General features: G+C 41.5%; 1 protein-coding gene across 1 annotated transcript in view; it reads right to left on the bottom strand.

The window, feature by feature from the left end:
- The window catches only part of KCNQ3 (potassium voltage-gated channel subfamily Q member 3), a 203,561-nt gene that overhangs the window by 34,725 nt on the left and 150,679 nt on the right, over positions 1-18,157 (bottom strand). The window contains exons 2-3 of the mRNA XM_055800995.1: positions 2,856-2,946; positions 939-1,065 (exon numbers count right to left, since the gene is read on the bottom strand). Of these exons, the coding sequence (XP_055656970.1) occupies positions 939-1,065; positions 2,856-2,946 (218 nt within the window). The remainder of the gene's footprint in view (positions 1-938; positions 1,066-2,855; positions 2,947-18,157) is intronic.

The raw sequence follows: 18,157 nt of genomic DNA, 5'->3' as shown, positions 1-18,157 counted from the left end.
TTACCAAGAAGGCATGAGACAGTTTCAATCCCACTTGCTCACATCATGCTCTACTACCTTCACAATGCTATTAGAAGTATTTATACAAAAGTAGCACCCAAAGGAGCACTACTAAATTGAAGACAGCAAAGACGCGCAACGAAAATTTCTTCCAGTTTTGTCTACTGTTTAGACCCACAAGATGAACAAAAGAAGGGAGAGGGAATAGAGTGAGATGTATTCATGTAACTGCAGCACCATGGCTCCCAGGAGTGCCAAGTGCTGTACAAATGAAGAATAAAAAGCTAGCACTTGGCCTGAAGAGCATCAAAACAAAGGAGAGAGTCCTGGAAACAGTGAATGAAGGTGGATATGCATGACAGGTGCTCAGGATGAGCTCCTAAATGTTGGCTTTTGTGGACTTAATGGGGAGTCGTAGGAGGGGATGCAAACACAAATACTGAGTAGTTTTATGGGTAGTTACAGGCAGTGCCTTTCAAGCCTGAAAGGTAACATGGATGAAATTACAGAGATACTTGTTTGCAAATACAGACCAACACTGCAAAGGTAAAACACAACATCTGAATATGAAAGAGAGCTGGGGAAGATGGTATAGGGTTGGGATCTGAAGTGCTTTGAAACTGAAGGCGGACAGGGTATATTTTGGGGATGAACTTAAGGAAAATGCAGCGGGATTCAGGAGAAGGAAAAATGTGTTTTAAGGGTGGAAAGATTAATTTTTTTCTCACTGTCCAGCTACCCAAGTGTCTCTCAAATGAATCATTATTTCTGGGTACTACAAATAACTACTCCAAGCAGGTCACAGCTCCTAGCACAAAGAGCTGATCTGATTTCACTGCTCTTTGCACTGCCAATCACTGGTTCTTGGACATCCCCCAGAATGACTTAGAAGGAAAAGGACATAAAGGGGGAAACAGTAGTAGACAGCATGTACCTACCCAGCATGCACAATGGCTTCCTGGCAAATTTGAGTCTCCCTCTCCATCCTTTGTAGCGACAGCAACACCCAGCAGCCCAGATTCTTAAGGCAAACTCTGCTCCAAAGATGAAAATGGCAAAAGTTTCCTGTATCAAAGACACAAACTACATTGTTAGACTCAACTTTTGCAGTAATTCTGGATAAAAGGATATAGCTGAAGGAAACAGAAGAGGTGCAAGTTTTGGGGTACCTGTGTGAGAGAGAGAGAGAGAGGAAATATCTGGGGAAGAGAATATAGGTTGATAAAAGAGGCAAGGCAAAGTGGGACATAGTTTTACAGCTTGCTGAGTACTCTGCAGAAAGGTTGTGCCCCTGCTGTTGGGTAAAACGTGAAGTGCTTATCCTGCCTTAATGGAAGGACAACTACTTCACCAGAAAGACCTCCTGGTTCACACAAAATGAGAAGACATATGTGAATGGTGACTGCAAAGTCCCCAGTGCACTGTATATCCACACCCAGGGTAACCCACCAGCAACTCATTCATGCAGCCATATCTACAGAGCCAGGGACAGGATACAGTATATTTGTATAGTCATACATTCAAGGCAACGATAAAGGCATATATGAGACAAATTTAAGGCACATCTTATTCCCTTAAATTTCTGCTGCATGGAAGAATGGGATTTTTGACCTTGCTCAAGAGCTCTTCTAAGCATGGGGAGGGAATGGGGAGGAGAGAGCCTCTCTGAGGTGCTCGGTGGAGATGGGCAAAGGGCAGCATGGGGTATGCAGTTCCTTTTCCTTACTATTCCAGTGAATAGCTGGCAAGGAGGAAAGGGGAATTTTTCCTGATGCTCATACCCACAGCTGCTAGGCGCTTCTGAAAACCACTGAGAGTCACATAAAAGCAAACACAGGAGAGGGAAAAATAACCTCAGGCTTTTTAAAACAAGATAAGTTGGGTCTAAGCAGGGTAACAGAGACCAAAAGCAAGTTTTGCATTCCCTAGGGGATGAGGGAGATTTCATACAGGTGCTTTTTGAAAAGGAACATGCAAGGGAAATTCACCTTTCATTCCTTTTGGCATTTAGATCTTGCTCGGATCTACATGTCTCTGGGGGTACAAGGGGAAATGGAAATTGAGATCCTGGAACTACTCTTGCTCTGCAATTTCCCTGGGGATGCTTTTCTACAAGGTCAGGTTAAGTGAGACATTGTGTGCTCTATTTCATGATATCTATTGGAGCAGAAGTTCTTTGTTAGGGTCATTTTCATAAAATTATGAATATGTCACATTTAAAGTTGGTGAGCATTTTTTCCTATTTTTTTCTTCTGCCAAATGGGAGACCTACAGAAATAAAGTCTTGAGCATGAACTCCAGCATTTATAAAACAAGCATGCTGGAAACACAGAGAAAGGGATATATTTGCTGTAAATACATTTTCTCTCATGGATAATCATCAGAGGCACTGCCTGCAATAATTTCAGTTATGCTGCTCTTGGCCCAAGCATGAGTCCAATTCTGATGACCTCGCTTGAAAGAAATGCTGGGATTGGTAGAATACTGTAGAATGAATCAAATTTGTTGAAAGATCCTGAAAAAAATTAGTTTTCAAATGTCTCAGGTCTGGCATGGTCAACAGGAAATTTATTGATACTTTGATGGAAGAACTGTTAGGCAAATGCTGAAAAGCCTTTGAAAAGAATTATTGCAAATTCTCAGGTTAGTATTTTTCCTCTCTCCTCTCTTCACTCAGTTGGTGTTGACAATGGACCAGGAACTCTCCCATATGTAAGTGTAGAGTCACTGGTCCAGGACCAACAGAAGAAATCTTATTGCACACAGAGCTGGAAGTAAATTTCCATCACTGCTGATAGGACTGATTTCAATTCAAGAATATTACCAAGGTGATGTGGTGGCCACAGTCTACTTACCAGCAAGAGGAGCCAGTCTCCTGAAACAGTTTCATACTCCTTGAAAGTTGTCAGGACAGCTAAGATCAAACAACCCAAGACAATCAGAAACCTGAAATGAAATAAAACAAAAAAGCATTGTTACCCCTTTCTATATTTGTGTCCGAGATACTGCCTATAAATCCCTACATAGAGACCTTCAGAGGACAACTACTTCCTATTGGTGAGCAGTGAGGTGGTCTCTCAAGAAGATTAAGGGTTCTCAGCCTGGACAAGGGGGGCTGGCAGTCAAGAAATCATGGCAAGATACTAAGTCAGAATGGTTCTGGGACAGAGAAGCATTAATTAACTTCTTTGCATTCTTAGGAAGAAAAAGGATGATAATGCGGTTTGGGAAGGGGTTGTATGGTATGGCAGAGGACTGTAATGCTCAGGAGGTCTAGTCCAAGCTGATGTGCTGTGTACTTCACAAAATGGCACTGCAGGTACAGTGGAATGAATCGACTTGGCACATCCTAAGACCTGAGAAACAGTAAACGTTTCACTACAATGCAGCACCAGGACAAACCATCCCTTGAAAACTGCACTGCGTTTCTTTTTTTCTTCTCTTTTTGCACTCATTTCTATGCAGATGAAAAGATGAAAAGATTTGAAAGAGAAACGATAGAGAGGGTAAAGTTCTGCTCTCCAGTAAACGCAGTGTGTAATAAATCACTGCCCCTGTGCTATTGTCTGTCTGTGAGGCTCCAGAAAACAGAGATTTGACTGAAAATTTAACTCCCACTGCTGGTAAATCCAATCCAGTCTAATCTAAAGTCACACTGATCTGCTTTGTAAAACTATTCACAGGTTCAAGCTATTCACAATCTTTTACGCATAAAGAGGTAAGAAAAATCAAGGGAGTCTTGTAAGTGATTACTGCGAAGCAGAGTAGGGAAAGCTCATGTTCTGGTACTTCATGTACCCAGATCATGGGCATTCTAATGTGCTCCCAAAGGCTGATCCACAGGACCAGAGGGGCAGGTGGCCATGGAAATATTTCAGAGCTTATTGAATAAATTGGAAGGACGTCTCCATAAAAGCTCTGGCTCCCTTGCTTTCATAGCTAGGGTACATCAAATAAATGATAGGCGTTAGGTACTGAAATCATCCAGGGGAAAAAGCTTGTTAAGAATCAAGCTGTGTTTAGTGTGTACTACCTGTTTTGAATTTCAATCTGATGCCTAAAGTGTGATTTCATTTCTTGCTGAATAAAGCTCCACTTCACTGGGTGAAATGGGTAGAGTCCACAGCTTGCAGCAAGGAGGCAGTGAGCAAGGACTCATCTCATCTCAGAGACACATGTCCTCTACCCTGTCTTGGGTTTTTGTTTACTTGATGTTTGAGGAAACCTGGGGCTAAGGAGCATGTTCTAAGAATTTTCAGCATTCTTGCAGCTGGAGTAAAAGGAGAGAGGTCAGCTCCAGATAGCTCCTGCTGCCTTTTGGGGAGGAAATTCCTCCAAACAGCATCAACTAGAACCCTCCATGCAAGGAAGAGGCAACAGTGAAACACTTCACAGCAAACCCTGAAGGATTATTTTGCTGTGCCTTTCCCAGTATTAGCTGTTCAGACTGAACGTTGTTATGCCAGGAAAATCAGCCATTTTGAACAAGGTTAGAACAGAAATAAATGTGTCTGCTCGTGCTAAATAATCCTGGATTTCTTTGACAAGTTTCACCTTTTCCTACTCACCAGCCATGCTCTAGAGCATGGGTTCTGTGGCTGGTAGGAAACAGCCTTTGGGTCTAGAATGTGCCTTTTGCCGTTCACCTGTAACTACACTCCCACTGCTCAAGACATTCGGCAATGAACTTAGCAATTCTGTGATGTTCCTGCCATGCCTTCAAGCTTTCTTTGTCACACCATACCTTGTTGCCTCCACCTTGCAATTATGAAGCCAGTGGCTCACTGGCTTCCCAAGACTCATGATCCTGGTGCCCTGCACCTCTACGAGCAAACTGGTGAGAAGTCGACATGATTCCTTTGATTAGCTATAAACCACCTATCATCTGCCACATTACAGCCATTACAGTGGTACCATCACTAATTCTCCATTTAAAGCCTTGAGCTGCTGCTACTTGATGCTTTCCACTACAGCCATTGCTTTATACCATGTGACAATTCAGTCGCCCATCAGCTCGCAAGTATCATTTAAATGATTTAATGAAAGGCGAAACACACTGAAAACAGCCCAAGGAAATTACATCATCAGCTACTTAAACTAAAGGCGTGAATTTACGATATCGTTCAACAGAACAGCACTGTCAAATAAATGATGCGCAGATTTTTGTCCCAGAGGAAGACAGAAGTTGGTGAAATCGTCTTTTCCCTAAAAATGCCTGCGGTTTTACCACTAGAGGGTATCGGTGCTCCATAGAGCAAGGGGATACTGCTCTCGTTCCCTGTTTTCCTTCCGCATGAAACAAACTCAGTGCAGGGGATGTTTAGGTGATTGCGCCCAGGTATGTGATATGCAAGAAAAGGAGTCTCATAGTGGTGAAACGGCTTGTCCTTGGTCACTAAAAAAGCCCAAATGTTGGTATTAACGGACATGGAGAGCTGTTTGTTCACTCGCTCTGTGTGGCACAGTCCATGCTGCAAGCTGTTACCGCTCCAAGCGAGAGCCCACCCATGAAAACAACAGACCACACAGGACAAAAAAAAGTAAAAGTAGGGTGAGAGGGTGAGACTGGAGATCACAAGTCACCACGAATAATTTCGAGGGCAAATCTGAGCAGGGAGTGTGGTCTGAACCCCCAGCTGCAGAAAGTGCATGAATGCAGCCCAGAAGAGTGACTTGGAGATGCAACTGCTGAGCAGGAACTGCAGTCCCAAAACACACGCAGCTCGCAGAGCCAGGCTCCTGCTCCTTCCTGCAGTACCCTGGGGACTGCAGGGATGAAAAGCATGTGTTGGGACATATAACTGCAATCCATCTTGGAAGGGTCAGCTATCCTCCTACCGCACTGCTTCCAAAGGATAAATATCCACCGCAAGTTAATCAAATCACATCTCAGCAATCTTCCCTTACCATCTGAAATTATAACAGGTTCAGAGCACTTCATGAATTTTAATCTCCGTTGATGCTGTGCAACCCACCGATTTTCCTGCAGCCTCTTCTGTTTTGGAACTTGGTTTTTATGAAGCCTGCAAGTCTTCTTGTGTCCTCTTTCTACGGAAGATGCTACAAAGTTGTCATGTTTTTTTAAACAATTCCCCTTGCTTAGCAAAGATGACAACAAGGTACATCTTCACCTTGCTGCTTATGCTTATATTGTGGGCATATATACCACCTATGCCCATATTGTGGTCTTGCAAACATAATGACTCAAACTTGCTTGACAGTTGCTGAGTCCATACTGTCCTATGGCAATATGACAATAGCCGAGTCTATATTGTCTGATTTAACCTTTTAGAGGCAGCAATGTGGGTCCAGTGGTTGAGCCTGGCTGTAAAATTGTAACAGGCAAATCACAGGGAAAGAAACTGCTGAAATCACAGTGGATGAACAGAGGGGAGACTAACACTGACCTGGGGAATCAAGAGACAGAAAGAGAGAAAATCTGAAATTTACTTGCAGTTATAATGCTACTATCCATGGGACATAGAGCACCAAGTATTAGAAGAAAGAAAGAGTAAAAGTCAAGGTTTCTTAATGAAAAGTGAATCCTATTAAGCCTAAGCTTCCTATTGAACAGTGTTTTAGCAGGTATCAGTCCAAACTTCAAGATTGTAAGCCAGATATACCAAAAGAGGATCTGAATTTAGTTCTTCCATTTTTAGGATCGTTCTTGTTATCATTTTACATCATTTTTCACCACCCATTACATTGTACCTATCTGCAGTATTATGCCTAAAATCCTGATTAGTTTGTTGTATGTTTAACTTCCAGACCACCAAATGGCAGTGCTCTTTTGTCACTGTCACAACTAATATACTATTCTAGTAAATATATGTTCTTCTTATTGGAAATCACGTTTAACACTCATATTTTCTAATAGTACTATTTTGGTGTACTAAAGACAGATTCCAAAAACAATACACATTTTTTTCCAGGAAAGAAGACGTAATTTATGACTATGCTAGACCATGAATCTAATGTTCCTTGGATGAACCATCATAGACTGTTTAGTTTGATAAATTTTTATTTCTTCTAATATTTCACATGCTTTGAGTTTTTCTTCTGTATCTACTTTCATTTGAAGCCCATATAATGCAGATCTAGCTGAGAACTTTTATATTTTTTTCCATATATAGGTACCTATCATGTATCCTTTTCACCTTCTCTTTCTTCAGAATCTTAGGAGCAGATCAGATAGTAATTTGCCTATAATCTATTCCAAAACACAGCAGTCCTTTTGAAGATGTTATGAGGACTAGATACATCATGGGCAGGCCAAACAATATTCACATCTGGCATCAGTTTGCCAAATTTTTGTGCTGTGTCACAAAATGTTAGTATCGATTAGGTTTATACTTAACAGAGAGGAATTTGTGCTTCTAGCATACAACTCATGTTGTTTCAAAGTAGATGGCTCAAGCTGGTCAGGTGCACCTACAGAGACAATTTCTTCCCTGTAACTGTAAGGAAAGACTAGTGATTAGCTCCTATGGAGATGTTTACTGTGTAAATTAGCTGAACGCCACCCCTTACATTCATCCCTGTTTTGGATATAATTAAAGCCACCACCTTTTAATGATCTTTACATATTTTTACTACTGAAAGAATTAGCCTATCAGCCATACCAGACCACTTCCTATATGACTAGCTTTCTCTGAAATCCCTTGCTGTAAATTTAGGTATCACATCTACATGTGGTCAATTTTTACAATTTGTAAAATTTTAAAATTTTACCAAAAAATTCCAAATAATTACAAAATAATAATCAGGCTCTGGGCAGGAAAGCCTCTTCAACAGTTACTACTAAGAAATCCCCTCCAGTGTGACAGTGCATAGACTTCTGCTTGCTCTCACATCTTCAATGCCATTTCTTGCAAGCCATTGGAATTTCCTCTGTCTCCAAATGTTCTTATGAACCTTAGATTTTTCTGCTTTGCTTCACTTGGTCCTTTCTTGTTTTCCCTTAAAACTTGTGCTCTAGTTTCATTCTGTTCTGCCACCTGGTAAATGCTAATGGAATTCTCTAAGATTATATTAGGAAAATCTGACAATGTTTTGCTAAATTTTTGGTTCAGGGTTCCCAAAAGCAATATGGTTCTAAAACCATGATTCCCACACACTTTCCCAAATTTCATATTGGAACAACCTTATTTTCTTCAACTATTGGCTTTTATCCATAAGGATTAAAAATGTATCTTTTTTCACAGTTCTCTCAGTTTCTCTGTATTCCTACCCACCATCTTTTTCTCTGCATCCAAACTTCAGTTTTCACAGAACATCTGCAGTATCTTGCACTGATCGTTTTATGGTTGTTAATGAGAGGCTTGAGTTGGGCTTTTTAACACTACAAAAATGATATTACCCAATATTTGAGAAGAGCCCTTCAGAGAGAAGGGAATGCATGCCTGATTTTCACAAACATAGGAATATTCACCGTTTGATACTTAGATTCTTGCATCTCTGCTTTTCCAAGCAATAGGCCAGCTACTCTTATAGAGATCAGTACTGAGGTAAGGGTGACAGGAAAAACTTGACAACTGGGCACTGTGAAGAAGGGTGTGGGGAAGGGCACTGAGAAACTCAGTGGAGGTCTGGGATGAGGAGGAGAAAAGCAGCAAGTGCTGCAGGTATGGATGTTCAAAGGTTCCTCTTTCTCTGCCTCCACAGTTTCCACTGAGTACACACACAGAGCTCCATGCAGGAGTCCCTGGCCCAATGCCATCATACAGCAAGGACAAGGTAGGAATGCCATGCTCGGTAAGCTGAATTGCAGTCTTGCTCTGCTGCAATGGCAGAGACAGAGCAAAACCTTTCACAAGATGCTGGCAGAAACCCTGGGAAGTAAGGTAAGATCCCCAAAAGATCCCTAGTCTCACTGCCATACCAGCTGACCTGGCAGGCGGTGAAGCAGTAGCCCAGAATGACACCAGTCCATTGGTGACACTGACACTGTCCCTCTCACAGCAGGAAGCTGAGCCAGAAAAGCCTAAATGCTTACTCATGCCAGGTTTTTTATGACCTTGGTTTCTCACTGGCAGGAGTGCCTCTGAATGTGCTTCACTGCTGTTTCCCTAAGTTTGGAAAGCTTTTAAAAAGCAAGATATGGGAGAGGAAAGCTGTGCTTCACAGCAGGGAATTTAAGGTGCAAAAGAACAGCTTTTAAATCAGATGGTTCCTCTCTCCTGTCCTCCACGTACAAGCCAAGAGCCTGGTTAAAACCTCCTCCTCTTGTTGGTTTTTCTTCAGGTCTACTCTTAAAAACTTTTTGCTTTATTGCCCTGTGTACCACCATTGCCAGCTTCCTTAGGGAGTCTGGCATGATGCTACAAAATATTTTGAGTCAGCAATGTCAGACAGCACAAACACCATTAACCTGGATATTCTGTTGTAGGGGACATTCCAGAGGAATGGCCTGACACTTTTCCCAGGTTTACTGGCATGAGAGTGCAAAACAGCCCAGAGTGCTACATTCCCCTGCCTGATTTTTCTCAGCTTGGAAAACAAGTCATCCACCAAAATCCCATTTCCTTCTTGTCTCCTAGACAAGTTTTAAAGATGCTTTGAAAGGACTAGCGTACATAGGTTACAAGAAGAGGTCTAGACATCTTATCACACACGCGACTGGGGGACAAAGGAGGCACAATGACAGCAAGGAGTTAGATGTCTCCTCCTGCGGCTTGAGTAAGGATGGAAAAGCTTCTGATTGTTGCAACTAAATATTCTGAGTTGCTCTGTTAGTGGCTTTAAATTCTATTTTTGTATTAAGTGAATGACATTGGACTGAACTATTGTTTGGGGCTTTTATCTGTCATGACTAGTACGCCTGTCCATGGGCTTATCTCTGGCTGGCAGCATGCTGCTAATTGAGTTGAGAGACATAGACTACGAAACACAGTGGGCCATGCAGCACAGCAAAGCAGGAACAGCACAGAGCCAAACTGCATTACCCGGCAGCCCCAGCTGCAATAACTGCAAATCAAACGAGTTTCAGAAATGTTTCTAACAGGACATTCTCTAAAGGACATTAACAAATCTGTGTGAAGCCACTTGAAGGTGAACTTTAAGATTCATACATTGGTTTCTGCTAAATTTTGTGAAATAAAAGTCTAGGACATTTGAAAGTCAGCCTGTAACTCGGCAGTCAAGTGCCGAGCCTTCAGCAAATCCCATAAAGAAGTGAATTTAGAGTATATAAAGAGCCTAAGGTAAAAATATTAATCATCCATGTCAATGTTTAAACATCCTGAGTAGGAATTTCCAGGAAGGTACCTTTCTAAACATCACCAACACTGTGTGTCCAGACAGATGAAAGATCAAGGAGTCCACTTCCAAACATGACAAAATCTCAGGGATACGCAGGAATTAGGATCTCTCACACAGACATGCACTGATCTCCCCACAAACCCTTCCCATTTCTTTAGAAAGGAGGAGAGGAATTAATTATGTCCTTCAAATATTTAGGGAGCTCCAAAGAATGTAAATGGGAGAAACTTCTCAACCCACTGTTATGACTTTTGCCTTAACTGAACACACGGCTGTGGTATTTTCTACCTTCCCATTTGAAATCAAGGAGGATCAAAAGACTGCAGGGGAAAGAAAAAAAGCAAACAAGCAAAAAACCCAGTCAAACAGCCTACCCACCCCTTCTTCCCCCTGAATAAATTCCCTTTTTGCACCGACACTCGCAACAATAGGTCCTCCAAAGGTGATCTAGCTGAAAGTGAATTTCTAACGTCAAGAAGACAGCACTGTCCAGAAATAACCTCTGTAGTCTCTAATACAGGGTTTCTAGGTAGGGAAGTGATAACACCAACTCAGTGGCCAGACAAATTCTTACAGTGAAGTGAAAAGAGAATCTTTACTCGTTATCCAAGACTTCAACCCATTTGGGAGTTTTGATAGGGTTTTTGTTTTTTCTGGTTTTGAACCTAAGTTGCAAAATAACATACTTTTTTAAACAATGCCAATACTTCTACCCTAATCCAGTACTTTCAGATAGGTGGGATTGCCAAGCAAAAAAACAATTTCCAGTTTAGACTGTATCTTCTTTGCCTGTGCCATCTCAAACTCCATGACACAGTCACCTTTATGTGTGAACATGAGCACTCTCTGCAATGATGTCAGTTTTCACGTGGAATGGAACAGTCGGAAAAAAAGTTGCATGGTGCCATACCAGCAGACTTTTTTGCATCATCAAAGATTTGCAACTGTGTAAGGAAGAGATGCATGGCTGCACATGACCTGCACCACACATCAACACTGCCAGTACACTCCAGGTCATCTTAATGGTTTAGTGAGTTTTCTATTATGGGCAGTGAAGGGCATCATGGTAATGCAGCTCCTGTGGAGCCAGATACATGGCTCAATTCTCTCAGATTGAGTGCGATCTCTGGATTACAGGAGATAAATATTATCACATTAAAAGCCTCTTCCTGAATTTTATGGCATTAACTTCACAGAGAGCTCTACCATTTTGCACCTGAGGTGGTCACAGTTTTGGCTGTGACACAGGGTGCTTGACTCAGGACTTTTCTAGTAAAAAGCATGAAGTATTACAGCTAGAATGGAAGAGACATCTTTCTCACATAGCATTTAATCACTGCCTGCACTAGAGAAAATCAGGCAAAGATCTCAGATCCTTGCTTTGAACAATCCAGTTGTTCTTACTGGGTTTTTTAATCCAGGAGGATTTTTTGAACTTTTTCTAATTTTTATGTAAGTGAAGAGTGCAGAGTCATCACTGCATCATAGTCTATGTGACAACACTGCACATCAGTTTTCCTTAACAAACTGGTCTGTAGCCTATGGCCCATTCACAAATCCACTGGTGCTGCAAAACAAGCTCATATTAATCAATGAGGAAAGGTTTTCTTACTGTGTGGAATGCAAAGCAGATGAGCTGCTCTCACTTTATTCACAGGGAAAGAAGAAGAGGAGAAAGGATCTGTGCTAAAAGATGCTAAACTCATGTTACAGCAGCTGTGGGTCAGATGAACAGTGGCGATGTGGAGGAATGCTTTTTTTATTGGCATACACAAATTAACACACACTCAATACTATGTTAAAAGACAGACCAAACGTCCCTGCAAATTAAATGAGATTTTTAGTCCGGTTTGACTTGATGCTGTTCCTATAAACCTTTTCTTACATCAGACTCTTTAATTTTTCCTTTGTGCTCCATACATAAGCAGGCTGCAGTTTGGCATCAACGATCAGTTAGGCAACAAGGATTCAAAGCTCTGGCCCATTACCAGTACCCCATAAAATGGCATCAGCTGGAGGCCAAGGGAAGGCCACTGAGTGCTGAATGCAGAATATTCTTGAATATCTCTTTCTCAAAAAGAATTTGGGTTGTCTTAGAGGCTTAAGATCATCTAAGATAGCATCTCAGTCAGAATCCCTTCCCAAGGGACTTCTTTTATCAGATAATGATGGACATCTTGGTGCAACTTCACCCTCAGGCTGCTTCTCCACAGGGGTGCAAATGTCCCATAGGTTCCATTACATATCTGCTAGCCCTATATGGATAGTGAAGTTCCCCCAAGGTGTCTCATAGTGCGCTAGGTGCATGCAATTCACACCCCAGTTCTTTGCCTTTTTGTAGGAGATGGATCCATTATACCAATTGGGAGTATTACCAGAGTCCTGGCACGGAACACAGTATCACGTGGATGAAAATGCCTTTTGGATGTCAACCTGAGCAGCATGGTCTCCTAATCACACCTTTCCCAGCTGGCCAAATGCTCACCACCATGCCTTTTCTCACAGTGCAGAAATGGAAACCACTCCCTGTAACTCAGCTGTACAGCAAGCAAACCACTGACACAGGTGTTATGATTTTTAATACATGCCTTTCAAAGTATATGAGGGCTTCTCTTCTCTCATATTTCTATACAAACATCGGGAAGACTTTTTTAACAGTTCATTGGCAAGAGAGAAGAGGGAGAAAAAGTGGATTTCAGGCATAACATGTCAGCTGCTACCTTGATGGTTTAACACATGACAAGGTATGTGGTCTGGATAGAAGTGTGAGGGGGATGATCAGTTGCTCAGAGGCAAATCCCTTCATAATCGTGTTTTTTACAACATCTCACCTTTAAACTAATGAGAGTATGTCCACTTTAAAGTGATTCAACAAAGTTGCTTGCAGAGGCTGTGTCATGGGGGATTTCTAGAGGATTGGCACCTCCACAGGAAAGAGCATAGAAGTGTCTGCAACTCTCAGTGGGCTGCAGACCCACGGCGCTAATGCAGCTGCTAAGGCCGACACAGGAACAGCTGAAGCATATAGTACAGATAAGTCCTATGTGCTCCTTTTTCACCTCCAGCTCACATTCATTAGTAAATTATTTGTTGTGTTAGCACGGCAAATGAATCACATCCTCCTTGAAGGTGAACTTTAGATAAGCTCTTTAGAGGTCATTGTATCCTCAGAACTCTGATTTACACAACAATAACAATAGCACATGGTATTTGTACCTATGTAAATTTAATGCTGTTTTAAAGTATTTCTGCTGCTTTGCATTACCATAAGCAATTAATCAGCATTCAAAATTCAGAATGATCATCTGTAAGCATGTGATATTTCATTTGAAGTCTGAAGTTGAAGTCTTTGGAGGAGGTTATCAGCCTTTTCCAGACCTGCCCAATTTTATTCCTGAAGTGTTTCACCAGCATCAGCAACAATGCTTCTCAACACAATATATGATGGCCCTTTTGCTCAACTGACTCGTTAGTATCTCAGATTACATTTATCCCTGTTCAACCTGACAGTTTCAAACAAATACAATTTTATCAAACCTTCAGGAAATAATGCCAATATGGAAGGGAATTTTTTTATTTGTTTTCCTTTGAAGAAAAAGCTTTATTTAGTTGAGTAAGTAACTTGAAACAGCACAGAATTCAGCATACGTAAGTACATTTAGAAAAATAAAACCCAATTTGCAGTAATGACAAGTTCTGCATGCAGAATACAATCTAAGCAAAGTAGTTAAGTCTGTGCTAAGCAGCTCTGTTGGGACTCACACATTTGTATCCTCAAAGAACATGAACCTTTGGTTCTCTCCTGAATGAGGCAGCTGGTTTACTAAAGGAAGGTCCTCTGTAACAAGTAGGATTGGGCACAGTGGGGCACAGCCTTGACATAACTTTCCTATTCTTATTCAACATCCATGGGAATAGCAATTCCTATTCCTAAGTCAAGTTTTGCCAGCTTCTTCTGTTGTGACATCAATACAAAGAGTGGCTGGAATCTCAGTGTAATAACAATTCTGTAAGAGTGGAGTTACATCCATTTTCAGGTATAGCATGACAAATTTGACAGCCAGCCAGCCAGCCAATAAAGCTCATTCAGTGAGCTGAACTGCCCTCTGAGCTCCACAGACTGTACCGACTAGATTAGTGGGATAGTGGATACTTAACTCATATGTACACACACAGATATTTGGATGCCTGAAGTGAATCTAATCGTGAGTTGAATCTCGCCTCATGTAGGTGAACAAAAGCAGAAATTCTGGAGCAGAAAGCAACACTGATGCTGTGCTTACAGCTCTCAGCACCTCTGCCAGTCCTGAATACTGGGATTGGAATGATGGGGAAGGTTTGCATCAGTCATTCAGAGGTTTCCCTTTTCTTGTAAAATTGCTGCAGACTCAGACTGCTGCAGAGGGATGAATGTCAGGTCTGGGCTTTTTTTATTGACCTCCCAGACAACTGTGATGGTTGACACAGGCATCTAAAGTGTGTGGAAAGTCAGTGTTTTCTTCCTCCACATCCCACCAGGACATCTCCAGGGATGGGCTGACATACTTGCCATGTGACTACAGAAAACATTAGTAAGGGAGCACTAGGCAGTAACTTTCCTGGGTGAAAGATGTACTGAATGAATCAGATGATCTCTTCAGTATCACAGTCTCTGATTATATATGTATATTAGCCTTAGCTATCTACAGCATCGTCTATACATTTGTTTTTAGCATAGCATGGCTTGAAGTTGTTCTCAACATTGTATAATTATTTAGGTCATAACCTCTAACTGTTCCAGTGATGTTACAATGACTTCTGAGTAGTCTTGATCAAGATGCTCACAACCAATTGTACATTGGTTTTTCCATTGCTAACCAGCAGCAACAGTAGTCCTGCAAAGGTTCAGAAGTCTGGTGTATACCATATATTTTTTTAAACAGGAAATCAAGGAGCAGGAGAAGACAGCTCCTCCAACATCCCTCTCTTCTTATTTTTTTTCCTGAGGGAGTAATTCAAAGTGCCTTTAAATCAATGAGAACATTTTCACTGGCTTCAATGAGCACTGGAGCTCAGCCTCACCCTTTTGCCAATTATGATTTGTGCCTGCATTTTGATTCAATAAAACTTAGGCCAGATGCATGTGAAATACAGGCTGGGATTCACCTTAGCTTCCTGCAGACGTTGACAGTGCAAGTGTCTGCATCTCAGCTTGCCTGGCTCGCTTCAAAGCAGGGAGGAAAACTGAGGACCTTAAAAGCATGAATCACCTGCTCTATTTTAGGTACCTACTTAAGGAGGAGATGAACTATGTATTAGAAGTGCCTACTTCTCCAACTGGAAAAAGAGCCCCAGGTGACTAGGTCAGATCAATCTCACTCACAATGTCAGGTAACAAGCCATGAATCAAACCTAACATTCTCTTACAATGCTGGGAATGATAAAAAAGAAGTAAAAGGGAAGAAAGCTTTCCATTGGGCCCCAGGGCACAAATGTCTAAATACAACCTTAAATAACAGGAAAGAAAAGGATTGTATTTGCTTACTCAGTCTTACCAATGTAGCCAATGCACTGGTTTTGGCTGGGATAGAGTTAATTTTCTACATAGTAGCTGATAACGGGGTAATGTTTTGGATTTGTGCTGGAAACGGTGTTGACAGTACATGGATGTTTTCCTTATTGCTGAGCAGTGCTTACACAGCGCCAAGGGCTTTTCTGCTCCTCACCCCACCCCACCAGTGAGCAGGTTGGGGGTGGGCAAGAAGCTGGGAAGGGACACAGCCAGGACAGCTGACTCCAGCTGACCCAAGGGATATCCTAGACCATATGACATCACCATCAGCAATACAAGCTGGAGGAAGAAGGAAGGGGGCGGGGGGGATGCTCTGAGTTCATCTTCCCAAGTAGCCATTACGCATGATGAAGCCCTGCTGTCCTGGGGATGGCTGAACACCTCTCTGCCCATGGGAAGTGGGGAACAAATTCCTTGCTTTGCTTTCCTTGTGCGCACAGCTTTTGCTTTACCTATTAAACTGCCTTTATCTCAACCCACAAGTTTTTGCACTTTTACCCTTCTGATTTTCTCCCCTGTCCCAACACAGGGGGAGTAAACAAGCGGCTGTGTGGGACTTAGTCGGCAGCTGGGGTTAAGCCATAACAACCACATATAACATGTTTTAAATTCAAATATTTGCCAGACTGAACATTGAAAAAACATGAGATGAAGCCAGAATTAATGATCAGATGTTCTTAGAAATACTTCCCCCCACCTTTTTTACCCTTGAGGGTTCATGCATTCTGCTGTTTTTCCACAGCTAAGACAACTATTAAAGTAATAGCTTCTAAAGAACAAGAGCTTAGTTTATCCTATGAAGGTAATGTTATAGTTATAGGAAAGTTGAAGAAACCAAGTGTTGCAATTCCACCTCACCCACTAAGATTATCAGACTTGGTAATTATTAGTTTTCAAGCTATTTGAATTCTGAGGGTGCTGTGATAAGTCTGATGATAAAGTTAATACTCACAAGAACAAATCTGAAAGGGTTTCATGGCGAATACTTCACATTAAATTACTAGCACTATTGCAGTCATTGTGACATTTTAAAAACAAGCACATGTTTACACTCAGCTTGCTTGTAAGGTTATTAGATGTATCTCAAGGTGCTCACTTTAGGTGTACGCTAAACAGCTGTAATGCAGCTATGGATGTTGTTTATCTAACCCAAATGATTCAACATGCCCGTAATAGAAAGCATGTAATTAAGTTCTGCATACACCATTACTGGAGTTATGGGGCAGGCTAAGAAATCCTTCATGCTGTTGAGGGAACTGTTGAGGGAACTCATTCTCCTTCCTCCAGCATGGATCATTGTGTCTTTCCTTCACAAGACAGATACAAAAAGGATACAAAAGCATCTGCAATCTTTCAAACATAAATAATTTTTTTTTGCTAGGAATTTTGAATCATTTTTCTAATACAAGACATGCCGCACCATGCACAAATGCAGGAGCAGCTTTTCCTTTGGACCTGGACAGCAGAAGTCAATAATAAAGTGATCATCTTGTACCTTAATTTGCATCTTTCTACCTTGCTCCAGTGCTTAAACTCACATCAGCTTAATTTTTTCTGTCATTTTTTCATATGTGGATATTCTTTATGCTGGAGTATACTGTCATTTTTTTTTTTCTAGTTCCCGGAAGGTAGTTGGGGTTTTTTGTTAGGGTTTTTTTATTTATTTTTTTATTTCTAGCACAGCTTTTATTAGTTCTGTAGTTGACAGAGCAGGGAGTAAACTGCACATGTCTGTCGATTCATCCTTTATTACAGCATTAACCTTTCCATTATCGGCTGAAAAGCAGGGTTTACATTGCAGGCATCAGATCCAGCAATGACTTCATAGGCTGATTTAGTAGCAATTCCTATCAGTTAGTTGATGTCCCACTGACCCAAACTTCACGAGATAGATGTTAAAATAAGAAAGAAGAAGCAACAGCTAAACCCAGATTGAATCCAGGGGTTATTGGTTCCTCTCCACTTGCTTTTATGGTACAGCAAGCTAGACAGACTGGGCTCATGCTAGCTATTTCTTTGGTTAACGTTCCTAATTGATATCAGTGCATCAGGTCAGACATTCTTTTTGCATGCACGAGTTTCCTTTATTCCCCAATTACAGTACAGATATATTTTCTAGGATTTGCACATATACAATACATACCACATTTGTTTCATAAGTATATAGCCTTAAACCTTGGAGTTACCAGTTCTTATATCTTAATGACTTTTTAGAGTCAGCATGCATCAGTATGGTTTGTATGCTTCAGCCTGTCCTCTCAGGTCCTCCTCTCCCATTAGTGCACTCCACCTACAAGACGGCATTCAGTCTCCCACAAGCCACGCACCAGATTGCTTGCTTGATGT

The sequence above is a fragment of the Falco peregrinus genome, chromosome 3 (assembly GCF_023634155.1).
Source record: "Falco peregrinus isolate bFalPer1 chromosome 3, bFalPer1.pri, whole genome shotgun sequence".
NCBI classification, from domain to species: Eukaryota; Metazoa; Chordata; class Aves; order Falconiformes; family Falconidae; genus Falco; species Falco peregrinus.
The sequence above is the reverse complement of the archived record's forward strand: the minus strand, read 5'-3'. Positions and strand labels throughout refer to the sequence as shown.